This window comes from Bos indicus, chromosome 10 (assembly GCF_029378745.1).
Source record: "Bos indicus isolate NIAB-ARS_2022 breed Sahiwal x Tharparkar chromosome 10, NIAB-ARS_B.indTharparkar_mat_pri_1.0, whole genome shotgun sequence".
In the NCBI taxonomy this organism is placed as follows: domain Eukaryota; kingdom Metazoa; phylum Chordata; class Mammalia; order Artiodactyla; family Bovidae; genus Bos; species Bos indicus.
Window position 1 is genome coordinate 82,432,538 of NC_091769.1, and position 16,672 is coordinate 82,449,209.

The 16,672-nt window shown below is 37.7% G+C and overlaps 1 protein-coding gene across 5 annotated transcripts in view; it reads left to right on the top strand.

The window, feature by feature from the left end:
* Positions 1–16,672, top strand: part of PCNX1 (pecanex 1) — a 184,648-nt gene that overhangs the window by 92,211 nt on the left and 75,765 nt on the right. For 3 of the 5 annotated variants that reach the window (XM_070797789.1, XM_070797790.1, XM_070797792.1), the window contains 5 exons: positions 1,808–1,865; positions 3,179–3,396; positions 11,485–11,638; positions 14,538–14,570; positions 16,056–16,227. In XM_070797789.1, the coding sequence (XP_070653890.1) occupies positions 1,808–1,865; positions 3,179–3,396; positions 11,485–11,638; positions 14,538–14,570; positions 16,056–16,227 (635 nt within the window). The remainder of the gene's footprint in view (positions 1–1,807; positions 1,866–3,178; positions 3,397–11,484; positions 11,639–14,537; positions 14,571–16,055; positions 16,228–16,672) is intronic. The other 2 variants (XM_070797791.1, XM_070797793.1) reach the window with 1 other exon arrangement.

Consider the following 16,672-nt stretch of genomic DNA (forward strand, 5'->3'; position numbering starts at 1 on the left):
GTCCATACCATTTCTGTCCTTTATTATGCCCACCTTTGGATGAAATGTTCCCTTGGTATCTGTAATTTTCTTGATGCGATCTCTAGACTTTCCCATTCTATTGTTTTCCTCTATCTTTGCACTGATCACTAAGGAAGGCTTTCTTATCTCTTCTTGCTATTCTTTGGAACTCTGCATTCAAGTGGGTATCTCTTTCCATTTCTCCTTTGCCTTTTGCTTTTCTTCTATTCACAGCTACTTGTAAGGCCTCCTCAGACAACCATTTTGCCTTTTTGCATTGCTTTTCCTTGGGGATGGTTTTGATCACCACCTCCTGTACAATGTCATGATCCTCTCCATAGTTCTTCAGGCAGTCTATCTATCAGATCTAATCCCTTGAATCTATTTCTCACTTCCAGTGTATAATCCTAAGGGGTTTGCTTTAGGTCATATCTGAATGGTGTAGTGGTTTTCCCTACTTTCTTCAATTTAAGTCTGAATTTAGCAGTAAGGAGTTCATGATCTGAGCCACAGTCAGCTCCTGGTCTTGTTTTTGCTGACTGTATAGAGCTTCTCCATCTTTGGCTGCAAAGAATATACTCAATCTGATTTTGGTATTGACCATCTATGTCCATGAGTAGAGTCTTCTCTTGTGTTGTTGGAAGAGGGTGTTTGCTGTGACCAGTGCATTCTCTTGGGAAAACTCTATTAGCCTTTGCCCTGCTTCATTCTGTACTCCCAAGGCCAAGTTTGCCTGTTACTCCAGGTGTTTCTTGACTTCCTACTTTTGCATTCCAGTCCCCTATGATGAAAAGGACATCTTTTTTGGGTGTTAGTTCTGGAAGGTCTTGTAGGTCTTCATAGAACTGTTCAACTTCAGCTTCTTCAGCATTACTGTTTGGGGCATAGACTTCGATTACTGTGATATTGAATGGTTTGCCTTAGAAATGAACAGACATCATTCTGTCATTTTTGAGATTGCATTCAAGTACTGCATTTTGGACTCTTTTGTTGACTATGATGGCTACTCCATTTCATCTAAAGGATTTTCCCACAGTAGTAGACATAATGGTCATCTAAGTTAAATTCACCCATTCCAGTCCATTTTAGTTTGCTGATTCCTAAAATGTCAATGTTCAGTCTTTCCATCTCCTGTTTGACCACTTCCAATTTACCCTGATTCATGGACCTAACATTCCAGGTTCCTAAGCAATATTGCTCTTTATAACATTGGACTTTACTTCCATCACCAGTCACATCCAGATCTGGGTGTTGTTTTTGCTTTGGCTCTCTCTCTTCATTCTTTCTGGAGTTATTTCTCCACTGATCTCCAGTAGCATATTGGGCACCTACCGACCTGGGGAGTTTATCTTTCAGTGTCCTATCTTTTTGCCTTTTCATACTGTTGATGTGGTTCTCAAGGCAAGAATACTAAAGTGCTTCGCCATTCCCTTCTCTACTAGACCACGTTTGTCAGAACTCTCAGAAACATGACCCTTGCCTAACTCAGTGAAACTATGAGCCATGCTGTATAGGGCCACCCAACCTTGTGCTGGAAGTACTCTTATCCTGTGAGGAAACTGAGGTATTAAAAGATGAGATAACTGTCCAAGATCTCATGCAGTTGAGGAAGAGATTTGAATATAGATACTCTGACCCACAGGCTATGTGCCTTATCACGACCCTAGGAAAATTTGACTTTCTATTTTGAAGTTTACATGGAAAAGTAAAGACAATGTAAACATCGTATAATTGTTCATGCATTTATTTTTCTTTCTACTACTTGACAAGCTGTTTATTCCCTAAAGTATTTTTCATTTTATTTTAGTGACACGGATTCTCATGTATCCAGTTCTACCTCAGTTCGATTTTATCCACATGATGTGGTAGGTTTTCCTTTATTTTTATAAAATGATATATTTTCATATTAAGTAGTTCCATAAAGCAGAAAAATGATTTGGTTACATAATATTGATTTTGTTGAAAGCTATGGCAAAATTACCTTTGCTGTTCCATGATGGATCTCTTTTCATAAGTCCTTTGTTAAGAAATATAAAACACCATAAAGTTGGATTAGCTATATATGAATGCGTAATTATACTTCTGAGGGTTTGCAAAGGTCTTATTTACTCACCAATGTCATAATCTAGGTGTGCCATTTTAAAACTGCACTTTGAATATTATGGTTTTGGTACATAGCTAACTGATTTGGTACTTACCTAACTGCTGGTTAACTATTAGTTATTTTTATATCAGTGTGTATGTGTGTGTGTGTGTGTGTGAGTGAGTGTGAGTGTGAGTGGAGAGCTTAGTGACATTGCTCTATTGAAAAAAAAATACAAGATACAGTAGGTATGTTTTAAAAAGATAACAAAGATAGCACTGCCTTTGTGTGATATATATAAAGATGTATATATTGAGGTTAAAAAAATAAAGTAGATGAAATCCTTATAAGCAATATATAAGAGATATTTAGATAAATTTAGTGCCAAAAGGAGTAATTATAATCTGTTTGCTCAAGTCCTTTGTGTTCATAGTAGTATTTTCCACCATTAAATGGTGTGAGAGCCTTGAGATAGCACAATTCTGGCTAGTGCTATGCTAGATGTAGTCAACTTTTGATTCTTTGAGAGGAAGGAGAAACTGGTGAACAGGTGAATGGATGAGTTGAACCTGAAAGAAACGTATGTGGTAATATCCTGTATAGCCTCAGCTGAGCAGACTGCCAAAACAAAAATAAATGCGTATGGGAGGGATTCGAAAACAGCAGTAATGATGTTAAGAGAGTGTAGGAAGAATGGAGTGTTGAAGGCATTGAATCCAGTGCAGAGGAGCTCAGATTTGACATAGTGGTGAGCTTCACAACGTAATGAGAGAAGAGAAGGGACAGGGAGGGGGACACCACTCATCATTCTCCGTAGGTTATGGAATGGATCCACCAGCTATACAGCCATAAAATGCTAAAATTTCAAATACTTCCTAATAAACTCTTTGCAAAAGCCCCATCAATTGATTTGCTTTGTTGTAGTTTTCTTCTTTTGTCACCTTCTGTAGTTTCTAATGATCATGAAGTATCCACAAGAGTGGACTAGTATAGAGAATTAAGGTGGTTTTGATATTCTGCAGGCTGATTGGGTAGCCCTTGAATCATGACTTGATTAAAGATATTTTAAGCCTTTCAGTGCTGATTTTCTTTTAGCTTTCTCTTCCACAGATCCGACTGAACAGACTATTGACCATCGACACAGATTTGTTGGAACAACAAGACATTGACCTAAGCCCTGATTTGGCAGCTCCTTACGGTCCAACAGAAGAAGCTGCTCACAAAGTTAAACACTATTATCGCTTTTGGATCTTGCCTCAGCTGTGGATTGGTATTAACTTTGACAGACTCACACTTTTGGCCCTGTTTGATAGGTGAGAATGTAGATTTTACTTTTAAATTGAAACGTTTCAAATTACCCATTGAGTATTTGACTTGGTTTCCGTCTTGGAAACTGTTTTCTATTTTAGAAATCATTTTTATCATTAAGAATCATGCAACTGTATTTTAAAAGCCAGAGAATATGAGATGTTAATGGCCATAAGGTTATACATATTATATTGACTCTTATTATAAAAGGTTTACGAGGAAGTTTCTTTCCTTACTTCTTGTCACTAGTCTTAATAGTAAACAGCAGTAGTTAGTTATGAACTTGATGGCCAAATGCTGCTTCTAGTTGACATGGAGTAAAAAAGACTGGACTGACTTTTCCACCTGAAACGATGAAAAACAGATAAAATGCATGAACCAGTGGTTTTCAAGACACGGGAGATAAGACAGAAAAAGACGGTGATTCCTGAGAGATGGGAAGCAAATTATGTGAGCCCTACAATTGCCCAGCTTACTGAAGAGAGTTCCCAGGTTGTGATCCTGAAGTAGAGTCCAGCAGACTTCCTGAGTTGAGGAGAGGGAGCTAAGAGTCCAGGGAGACTAGAGCAATTTGAGTCTGTGGGACAGAACATCAGAGAGAGGATCGCTGCTCAGAAATTCAGAGATGTGTAGTGGATCCCCTCACTATTTAGCAGAGTATTGATAAGAGAATGTATGAGGAGACTAGACCAGGGGAGAGAATCATGTAAAAGAAATCATGAAAATCATGTAAAAGAAATAAAGGCACAGTGCCTGGCACACAGGGCTGGGAATGGTGCCTGTCCTCACCTGCTGGACTGAAGAAACTCATAATAATTCATATTTTATGGTGCATTATATAGAGTACTCAGGAAAGTCCTGCCTTAGAAGTGGGGAGTACTTAGCCCTAGTATGGACACTGTTCCAGACCCACCTAGCAAGTCGTAAAAGCAAGACTTGAAAGGATCCAACTGTTTCCAAGTAGCGTAGCAAAGCTCAAGATTTATAGAAATTCAGAAATTCTCACCACATAAAAAGTTGAGGTTCACAAGGTCTGGCATCCAGAGAGTACCAAGCATACAAAGAAATGACAAAACGTGATTTATAATGAGGGAAATAATGAGTCAGTTGAAACCAGCCTTTAGCTGTCACTGATATTAGAATTAGCAAAGACATTAAAAGTTATAACTACTTTGCATGTTAATAAAAGTTGAGTAGAGATATGGAAAATGCAAAGAAAAAAAAAGACCCAAATTGAACTTGCAGATGAAAACTAATATGTCTGAGGTGAAAAATACAGTGGATGAGATTAACAGTAGATTAGACATTACAGAAGAAAATATTAATGAAGTTGAAAGCATGGCAGTAGAAACTATTGAAAGTGAAACAAAAGAAAAAGAATTCTCCTCCCTCCGTCTCCTCAACAAAAAAAACACACAAGATGAAAGTACGCTCTGGGAGACAGGGAGAGAGAAAAAATTCTGAGGAAGTTAATGGTGGAAAACTTTCCAAATTCGATGAAAACTATTGAAGAATCTCCTTGAGCCTCAAGTATAGGAAACGAGAAAAAAAACTATAGCAAGGCACATAGTTTTTCAAAACCAATAATAAAATTTTTAAAACTTTAAAAGAGGAAAAAGATACAGTTTGTATAGGGGAACAAGGATAAGGAAGACATCAGATTTATTGTTGGACAAAATCCAAATAAGATAATGGAGCAGCATTTTTAAAGTATTGAAGGGAGAAAAAGCTCAACCTGGAATTCTGTAGCCAGCAAAACTGCAAAAGCCAGGATGAAATAAAGATATTTTCAGACTAGAAAAAACTGGGAAGAATCTTTTTCAGGCAGATCCACAGTACAATATAGTACTGGATTTCTTTCAGGCCGAAGGATAATAATACCAACTGGGAATGTGGAGCTACCTGGGGAAACAGAAGATGAGTGCAAGTGTTAACTGCATGAATAAATATATAAGATTTCTTCTTATATATATATATAAGGAATATATATATATTTTTTATATATATATATAAGAAAATATATAAGATTTTTTCTTACTAATTAAATCTTTTTGAGACATAATGGGATGTTTAAACAAAAATAATAATGATGTATACTGTGTGATTTATAAATAAATTTCATGATAATAATAGCATAACTTTTATCAAGATAAGCCATATTCTAGGCCATACTATGTCCTTTACTCCATGAAAGGACATTTGAAAGTATACTATTATAAGTTTCTTATACTATATATGAATTGATATAAGTTTATTTGAGTTAGACTGTCATAAAATGTATACTTTAAACCCTAAAGCAAACACTAAAATAACAAAAGAGTTATAAATGGTAAGTTAAAAAAATAAAGGAGATAAAATAGACTTATAAAAATTATTCTCTTAATCTAAAATAAGGCAGAAAAAGAGATCAAAAACAGATTGACACAAGATAAATGACAAGGTAATAGTTGGGAAAAGGCAGAAATTGTCAAATGGGAGAAAATAGCAAGACTCAATTCTTTTCTGCCTATAAGAAATGCACTTTAAATATAAAGGTAGAAAAGATAGATCATCTTAACACTAATCAAAGTAAAGTTGGAATAGCTGAATTAATATCAGACAAAGTGGATTTCAGAGCAAAGAAAATGTTCTTTTTACTCCAAGATAAAAGGAGGTGGTTGTATAATGATAGTTCAGTTCAGTCGCTCAGTCGTGTCCAACTCTTTGTGACCCCATGAATCGCAGCACGCCAGGCCTCCCTGTCTATCACCAACTCCTGGAGTTCACTCAGACTCACGTCCATCGAGTCAGTGATGCCATTCAGCTGTCTCATCCTCTGTCATCCCCTTCTCCTCCTGCTCCCAATCCCTCCCAGCATCAGAGTCTTTTCCAATGAGTCAACTCTTCGCGTGAGGTGGCCAAAGTACTGGAGTTTCAGCTTTAGCATCATTCCTTCCAAAGAACTCCCAGGGCTGATCTCCTTGAGAATGGACTGGTTGGATCTCCTTGCAGCCCAAGGGACTCTCAAGAGTCTTCTCCAAAACCAAAACTTCAATTAAATTAATACACTCTAGCCAAGATGATCAGGACCAAAAAAAATGTTACAAATTAGGATATGTGAGCTAGGATATCATGATAGGAATGTGAGCTAGGATATCATTATAGATTCTACAAGTAATAAACCAATAATAAAATATTATGAGCAGTTATATGTAAATAAGATAGCAAATTTCTTGAATAATAGAAATGATCAAATTTCACTCTGAAAGAAATATAAATATAATACCTATCAAATAAATGGGCATTATAGTTAAACACCTTCCCATAAAGAAAACTATACAGGTCTAGAGAGTGTCAAAATAATATCCCAAATCAGTAAAGGATAGGCTTTCAACAAGTGGTGCTGGCCCACTGGCCTTCTCTATGCAAAAAAAGAAAGGAATAAAGAACTTGTTTCTTTACCTTGCATCATATTGTAAAAATTAACTCAAAATGGGTCATAAACCTCCGTGTAAAGTCTAAAATATAAAATTCAGAAAAAAGGCAAAACATAGGAGAAAAGATTTGTGACTTTGGGCAAAATTGTTCAGATGTGACATAAAATACAGGATCAATGAAAAAACAAATTGATAAATTGGATTCATCAAAATTGAAAGCTAAAAAAAAGCTGAAAGGAGAACAGTCCAGAGACCAGTGATATGGCAGAATGTAGTGTAGCAGGGCTGACAGGGATCACTGGGCTCAGCAAATCTGAAATTCCACATCTGCCACATAAGAACAAATGAAGAGATGCCACTGTTCCGTTTATTGATTTTGAAAATACTGTTGAACTTGTTTTCATCTGAGAACTGTCAAGTGAAATGGTACAGAGATGTTTGTGAATTTTATTTTTTAGGTCAATAGATCATTATAAATAGGGCATTGACTTAATAAAAACAAATGAAACCATTTTTATGATTATAAATGCAATTTTTAATGAAATACATAGAAAGACTTTAAGGCAGAGGCCAGCCACAATCCTTCCACCCAGAGAGAACCATTATATTGATATATGGTGTATTTTCTTAAGTAATAGAACTTATATCTTCCTACAGTTTTATGTCCTGCTTTTTTTGTATAGCGATGTACTGAGCATGTTCCCGTGTCAATAAATGCTCTTTAAAATCAAGACTTTTAGTACTCTTGCCTGGAAAATCCCATGGACGGAGGAGCCTGGTGGGCTGCAGTCCATGGAGCTGCGAAGAGTCGGGCACGACTGAGCGACTTCACTTTGACTTTTCACTTTCATGCATTGGAGAAGGAAATGGCAACCCACTCCAGTGTTCTTGCCTGGAGAATCCCAGGGACGGGGGAGCCTGGTGGGCTGCCGTCTATGGGGTCGCACAGAGTCGGACACGACTGAATCGACTTAGCAGCAGCAGCACATATTTTACATTTTGTGAGTAGCATTTCCCTAAGAAGTAATGAGACAGATAGTTGTTTTTTTGGCATTATCTACAGAAATCATTTTAATTGCTGTATGTAGTATCTTGGAGATCATACTGCTGCTTTTACAGGGTCAGTTTAGTAAAATATAGAACTGTCTCAGAAACTTTGATAGAGGCAATGTTGATGGTCTTTATCACTGCCTTCATTCTCACCATATGTAAGAGCCTATATTTAAGTAAGTTTAATAGATTTTCAGATTATTTCAGGTAGTTTAGACATGGGAAATGAAACCAGTTAGTATCAAAACTTGATTACAAACCTTGTCATATAAATAACTTTTTAATTTTCTAGAAACTCCTTTGAATTTTTTCAAACTTATTTCTTTGTATATTTCCTTTATTTGCCATTCAAGTTGGTTAGTTATTTGGCAACAAATTTCACAGAAAAGCAGATGTTAAGAAAAGTAAAGTTATAACAGAAATTAAAACTATATTATGTGTTATAATTAGAACTTCACAGTCCTCTGTAGCATGCTTTATTTGCATGTAAGAATGTGTGCTTCTGTTGGTGGGAATGCAAATTGATATAGCCACTATGGAGAAGAGTATGCAGATTCCTTAAAAAACTAGGAATAAAACTACTGTATGACCCAGCAATCCCTCTACTGGGCATATACCCTGAGAAAACCGTAATTGAAAAAGACACATGTACCCCAGTATTCATCACAGCACTATTTGCAATAGCTAGGACATGAAAGCAACCTTTTCATACTCTTCTATCTTTTTGCCTTTTCATACTATTCATGGGGTTCTCAAGGCAAGAATACTGAAGTGGTTTGCTATTCCCTTCTCCCAAGTAGGGAAAACGGCTAGACCATTCAGGTATGACCTAAATCAAATCCCTTACGATTATATAGTGGAAGTGACAAATAGATTCAAGGGATTAGATCTGATAGAGTGCCTGAAGGACTATGGACAGAGGATCGTGACATTGTACAGGAGGCAGGGATCAAAACCATCCCCAAGGGAAAGCAATGCAAAAAGGCAAAATGGTTGTCTGAGGAGGCCTTACAAATAGCTGTGAATAGAAGAGAAGGAAAAGGGAAAGGAGAAAAGGAAAGATATACCCATTTGAATGCAGAGTTCCAAAGAATAGCAAGGAGAGATAAGAAAGCCTTCCTTAGTGATCAGTGCAAAGAAATAGAGGAAAAAACAGAATGGGAAAGTCTAGAGATCTCATCAAGAAAATTAGAGATACCAAAGGAACATTTCATGCAAAGATGGGTACAATAAAAGACAGAAATGGTATGGCCCTAACAGAAGCAGATGATATTAAGAAGAGGTGGCAAGAATACACAGAAGAACTGTACAAAAAAGATCTTCATGACCCATATAGTCACAATGGTGTGATCACCAACCTAGAGCCAGACATCCTGGAATGTGAAGTCAAGTAGCCCTTAGGAAGCATCACTATGAACAAAGCTAGTGGAGGTGATGGAATTCCAGTTAAACTATCTCAAATCCTAAAAGATGATGCTGTGAATATGCTGCACTTAATATGCCAGCAAATTTGGAAAACTTGGCAGTGGCCGCAGGACTGAAAAAAGGTCAGTTTTCATTCCAGTCCCTAAGAAAGGCAATGCCAAAGAACGCTCAAACTACCACACAATTGCAGTTATCTCACACACTAGCAAAGTAATGCTCAAAATTCTCCAAGCCGGGCTTCAACAGTACGTGAACCATGAACTTCCAGATGTTCAAACTGGATTTAGAAAAGGCAGAGGAATCAGGGATCAAATTGCAAGCATCCACTGGCTCATCAAGAAAGCAAGAGAGTTCCAGAAAAACATCTATTTCTGCTTTATTGACTATGCCAAAGCCTTTGACTGTGTGGATCACAATAAACTGTGGAAAATTCTGAAAGAGATGGGAATACCAGACCACCTGACCTGCCTCCTGAGAAATCTGTATGCAGGTCAGGAAACAACAGTTAGAACTGAATATGGAACAACAGACTGGTTCCAAATTGGGAAAGGAGTATGTCAAGGCTGTATATTGTCACCCTGCTTATTTAACTTATATGCAGAATACATCATGAGTAACGCTGGCTGGAAGAAGCACATGCTGGAATCAAGATTGCCGGGAGAAATATCAATAACCTCAGATACACAGATGACACCACACTTATGGCAGAAAGTGAAGAAGAACTAAAGAGCTTTTTGATGAAAGTGAAAGAGGAGAGTGAAAAAGTTGGCTTAAAGCTCAACATTCAGAAAACTAAGATCATGGCATCTCATCCCATCACTTCATGGGAAACAGTGGAAACAGTGACAGATTTAATTTTGGGGGGCTCCAAAATCACCACAGATGGTGACCACAGCCATGAAATTAAAAAATGCTTGCTCCTTGGAACAAAAGTTATGACCAACCTAGAGAGCATAATAAAAAGCAGAGACATTACTTTGCCAACAAAGGTCTGTCTAGTCAAAGCTGTGATTTTTCCACTAGTCATGTATCAATGTGAGAGTTGGACTATAAAGAAAGCTGAGTGCAGAAGAATTGATGCTTTTGAACTGTGGTGTTGGAGAAGACCCTTGAGAGTCCCTTGGACTTCAAGGAGATCCAACCAGTCCATCCTAAAGGAGAATAGTCCTGAATATTCATTGGAAGGACTGATGCTGAAGCTGAAACTCCAATACTTTGGCCACCTGATGGGAAGAGCTGACTCATTTGAAAAGACCCTGATTCTGCGAAAGACTGAAGGCAGGCGGAGAAGGGGACGACAGAGGATGAGATGGCTGGATCACATCACCAACTCAATGAACACGAGTCTGGAGAAATGAATCTCAAGGAGTTGGTGATGGTCAGGGAGGCCTGGCGTGCTGCAGTCATGGTGTCACAAAAAGTCAGACACGACTAAGCCACTGAACTGAACTGAAAGCAGCCTAGATGTCCATTGACGGATGAATGGATAAAGAAGTTGTGGTACATATAGACAATGGAACATTAGCCATAAGAAGAAACACGTTCGACTCAGCTCTAATGAGGTGGCTAAACCTAGAGCCTATTATCCAGTATGAAGTAAGTCAGAAAAAGACAAATGTCATAAACTAGCACGTATTTATGAAATCTAGAGAGATGGTGCTGATGAAGCCATCTGCAGAGCAGCAGTGAAGACACAGGGAGAGCAGAGTTGTGGACCCTGTGGGTGGAGAGGGCAGGGCGCTTTGACAGAGTAGCACTGAAACATGCACATTGCCGTATGCGCAGTTAGAGGACCAGTGGAGAGTCACTGTGTGACGCAGGGAGCTCCAATCCGCTGCCCTCTGACAACCTAGAGGGATGAGATGGGGTGGGGAGTGGGAGGCGGGAGGGAGCCTTAAGAGGGAGAGGGCCTGTGGCTGATTCACGTTGATATGTGGCAGAAACTAATATGATATTATAAAGCAGTTATCCTCCAATTAAAAATAAATTAAAAAAATTTAAAGAATGTGTGCTAGCTTTTTGTCTCAACCGGGCATACTTTTTCGGTATGAGCCAAAGCCTTGTTCAAACCTAGGACAAAGGAAAAAAAAAAACATCGTACCAAATATAATATGAACTTCATATGGATGTCTTCCCCCTTTTCACTCTAATTCATTTCTTATATTGATCATGTACTTACTGATAATTTTTTTCTGTCTACAGAAATCGTGAGATCCTGGAAAATGTGTTAGCTGTCATCTTGGCTATTCTTGTGGCTTTTTTGGGATCCATTCTTCTTATACAAGGCTTCTTCAGAGATATCTGGGTCTTCCAGTTCTGCCTGGTGATAGCCAGCTGTCAGTACTCACTGCTTAAGGTACCAGCATCTCTCTTCTCTTCAGGCTTTGGCATAGTAGCTGTGTTAAAAAGCAGAAGATTTTGTATCATTCATTGAATTACATTAAGAATATAACTTTTAGATTTATTTTCCTTGGATGTTTACATTAGATTGGGTAAGGAACAAAAGGGACATATAAACTTAAAAAAAATGATATGTGAATTAAACTTCCCAAACTTTTTTTTGTATTAAATATTTGGGCACTTATCAAAAGAAAGAGGTTTTTTTTTTTTGGCATTGCCGCATGGGGTCACAGAGTCAGACACGACTGAACAACTGAACTGAACTGAACATGGTTTGTGGAATCTTAGTTCCCTGACTAGGAATTTAACCCAGACCCCAGCAGTGAAATCACCAAGCCCTAACCACTGAACTGCCAGGAATTCCCAAGAACTTGAGTTCTTGAAATTCATTTCTTTTTAATTTATCAACATTGACCCTCCTAGTCTCATATTTGAGTCTTCTCTTATGTAGGTGAAATTTGTTAAAATCCATCATTGGTAGATAGAATAATGTCAAAACTAGCATATTTATTCTTTGAGGACACCAAGAGCACATGATTGGCATCCCTTTACTTTTGTTCAAATAGTGGCTCTGAAATAACCAATTTTAAGCTTTCCATAAATGGGAGAATTAAATACCTAAATTTTTACCCTCCATGCAGCCTCACTGTGCATGGGTAACATGAACTGTTTTCTTCCCTTTCTTAGCCAGTTCTGTTTATTTGCCTGGTACATACTAACATGCAGAACCCTATCCCATCCCGAGAACTATTTGTTTAGTTCTGTTTACACCATCAGCTATCCTTGCTTTCTTCTCTCTCCATTTGTAGACCTCTAGAGTAAGCCACCTGTGTCAACTGCTCTATTTCTTCAAGACCCATTCATACATTTTCCCTCATTGCAGTACTGAAATTACAGTCTTTGTGCACTAATAATCTCTAGTTGCCAAATCTATGGTCTTAGTCTTCGTTCTCTGTGAGTGCTGCTCTGTTTTTATGTTTTCCTCATTGTTGATCTGTGATCTTATACTACCCTCATGATTATCCTACTTTTCAAGTAACTTTATTTTTCTTTGTTGATGCCTCTTTGTTCTTTTGACCACTTCTTAATTTACGAGAATTTGTTAGCGTTTTATTTGGCCCTCTTTTCAGTTTGCACTTTCTTGCCAATGAAGTCATCCTCTTTTATTGCCACTCTTATATACTTCTATATAAATCATGTCCAGAATTTTTATTTCACAGTCTTCACCTTTCTCATAAGCGTTAGTTGTATATATCTAAGAGGAAGCTGGGCATATTCTGAAAAGGGCACACGGTCGTCTTCTGATCTTTTCCTCTCCCAGTTCTTTTGCTTTTGATCATAGTCTGTACGTGTGTGTACTCAGTTGTGTCTGACTCTTTGTAACCCCATGGACTGTCACCCACCAGGCTCCTCTGTCCATGCGATTCTGCAGGCAAGAATACTAGAGTGGATTGCCATTTCCTCCTCTAGGATTTGGTAGTAGTACACCGACCCAGATCTTAGAGCCTCTGCTCCTTCCTTCTTGACCTTTAATAGCATTACCTAAAGTCTCTCTGATTAAATTTGGTGATTCTGTGTTAAAATTTCTGGACTTTGGCCTTTTTGTTTCAGTTCCCATTAAACCATCCCTTTATTGCCTTAAACCATTTGAATTCATTCCCTGGGTTCAGTGTTTCTAATTTTCTAATTTTGTCCACTGCTTAATATGGTTAGATATGAAAAGGCAAAAAGATGAATGCGATTTTTTTAGTATTTCAGATTTTTTAAATCTACTTGACTACAAGAATAGTAATATCATAAACAGAAGTAAGAAAGGCAGGAACAGAGCTTTAGGAGGATAAACATTCAAATTGAGTTTAAAGAGACCAGACAAGGGCTATGTGCCAAACTCTGTGATCTTAGTCCAGTGTTGAATTACAGGATGGCAATAGACTGTCCTAGTGAAATTCTTTGGTATGCTGTTGAAAATGAACTCCAACTTGGGAGAAAAGTCATCATTTGGGAGGTAACTGCATAATACCTTTTGAACATTTTTATGGAAAATTGATGGTCTCTTAGAAGGATATAACCTAAATTTGAGTTTGATGTGAAAATGCATCATATTAAATGTATACTTAATACAACTGCCATTGAATTGTTCAGTAAGCTTGAGTTTGGGGCATAACTGGAATCCTTTTTATAGGCTCACTCATAGTTTGTGCATGTCCTGAATGGAGTGATGTTGCCATAAGAAAGCATTCTGCCTTAATTGTACTTAGATGTTCTAATGGGCCAAGGAGTAAGATGGATCTATCAGCTGTTATGCTGATAGATCCATCTTATGCTATTTCATATGCTAGATCATCTTATGCTATTTCAGAAACATAATAAGGTTAAGTGTTAGGAAGGATTTGAGTGGAGCTGATGTTTCATCTTCTGTTGATGCTTCAGCAGAATTAATGACCTACAGGTCATGGCTTGCTGCTGTTGCTGCTGCTGCTAAGTCACTTCAGTCGTGTCCAACTCTGTGCAACCCCATAGACGGCAGCCCACCAGGCTCCCCCGTCCCTGGGATTCTCCAGGCAAGATCACTGGAGTGGGTTGCCATTTCCTTCTTCAATGCATGAAAGTGAAAAGTGAAAGTGAAGTTGCTCAGTCGTGTCCGACTCTTAGCGACCCCATGGACTGCAGCCTACCAGGCTCCTCTGCCCATGGGATTTTCCAGGCAAGAGTACTGGAGAGGGGTGCCATTGCCTTCTCCACAGGTCATGACTTAGCTATGGAATATTCACTTAAAATTATTTCAGGTATTTTGGAAGTTAATGTAAAATTCCCAGGTCTTCAATAATATAATCTATCTTTCTGTTCTTTTTCAGAGTGTTCAACCAGATTCTTCTTCTCCTAGACATGTAAGTCACTCTGATACACCTACAACTTGTGATTCCTTGACATTCCTCAAAAACCATTTTTTTGGTCATAAGTCAGATTGAATTAAGATTTGTGGTAGTATTTTCTCATTGGCAGAAGAAACTCGGTGATTGTGCATTTGTTCTTGGTAGTCTTCTTTAATCTAGAGCAGTTCCTCAGTATTTGACACAATATTGACATTTTTAATGGATACAGGCTATTTTATACACGACCTTCAATTTGACTTTGATATTTCTTATTAGATACAGGCTGTGCTTTTTTGATAGAAATATTACAAAAGCAATGTGTTCTCAGTGTATCATTTAAGGAAGCACATGATAACTGATGTATGCTTTTACTGGTGATAACTGATCTTTTGTCTAAGGGTAGTGTCTGCAGTGTTTTTCAAACTCTGCAGTGTTAACATTCTGGGCTGGATAATTGTCTGTTGAAAGCTGGGTGTGGGGAGGCTCTGTCCTGTGCATTGTAGGATGTTTAGCATTATCTCTGACTTCTACCCACTAGATGCCAACAGCATACTCACCCTGGTTGTGACAACCACAGTGTCTGCAGACTTCACCAGCCGTCCCCTGGAGGGTGAAATCTCCCCCCACCCCCTGCCTGCCCCCGCCCCTTGAGAACCAGTACTCTAATCATTTTTCTCTTGTAGTCAATAACTATATAGGAGATACTTGAGATTGTGTATATATCCTGTTGCTCTGCATATCTCCACCGACTTGTTTTTAATATCTGTTGATATTTCTTGGCTGGTGACCAAATAGTGATTTTTTTAGGTCCATGTTTCCTTCTATATTTATTAGTTGACTTCTTATCGTAAGAACTTTCCCTTTTCTTGTATTGGTGTGGATCCACAGACTCTTACTTTATTAAATGGACCATAATGTTACTATCATTACTTTTGATGTTCAAATTGTCCCTGATTTGACCATTGAGAACCCATCAGCTGCCTTCCTTGTCCTTTTGACATACTTTTATCATTTTAAAAGTTTTTTCTCCATTAGGAGCACAATAATTTGTACCAGGCTCATCTTATACTTTCCCCGTCTTAGCCTGAAACCAGCCTTTTCTCTGTGGATCCTTGGTTCCTTTTATTGAGCATTGTTATTTATAAACTAAGATCGGTTTGCTAGTAATCTTTATTACTAGAATGTCATTGCCACTAGGTCCTCTCAGTGGATAAAACTAGAAAAATATATGTATACACACATAGTCACACATTTATTCTTCATCTGTCTGCATTATTAAAAATAATGAGTTCATACTGATACTTAATTTCAATCTAACATCCTAAGGTTTATTCTGTTCTTCCTCCTTTCCATATTTGTAATTCCCTTCTGCCACAGTCAGAAACCTGACTTCGTATGGAAACATTTTGAATCTTCAGAATATAAGCCATCAAAGATCTCAGTAGCTAGTTGTGACTCTTCAAATTAACTAAACTGACTTCTTTTTAATGTCATTTTCAGGGTCATAATCGTATCATTGCCTACAGTAGACCAGTTTATTTCTGTTTGTGCTGTGGTCTTATTTGGCTATTGGATTATGGTAGCAGAAACCTAACGACAACCAAGTTCAAATTATATGGAATAACTTTCACCAATCCTCTTGTGCTTATATCGGCCAGGGATTTAGTTATAGGTGAGTCATCTTAAGGTATTGTAGGTCTTAACATTATTTGTATGCAAACCATTCACTGATCAGTAGACTGATTATATAGGTAAAAATAGTTTTAGTGGACTTATTTTGCTATTTATTGCCATCTTCTCAGTAAAGAACGAAAAAACTATAGGGCGTTAGGAATGAAAAAACTGATGATGAACAAATATAGCCGATGGAATGAGAGGTTTTCCTTGGATCTTTATCTCAGGTTCCTATTACATGAAACACCAAATTGTTCATAGTTGGAAAGATTATTTAATACTCAGCCAGGTATGTAGAGAAATAATTTAAAATGGTAACTTTAAGAAATTTGCTTAGTAGTTTTAAGCAATTGTAAGAAACTTGCTTAATAATCTATGTTAATTTTGGGTTCCTTTTTATCATTTATTTTATGGTCTTAAGATGAACAAAGGGATGGATGTGA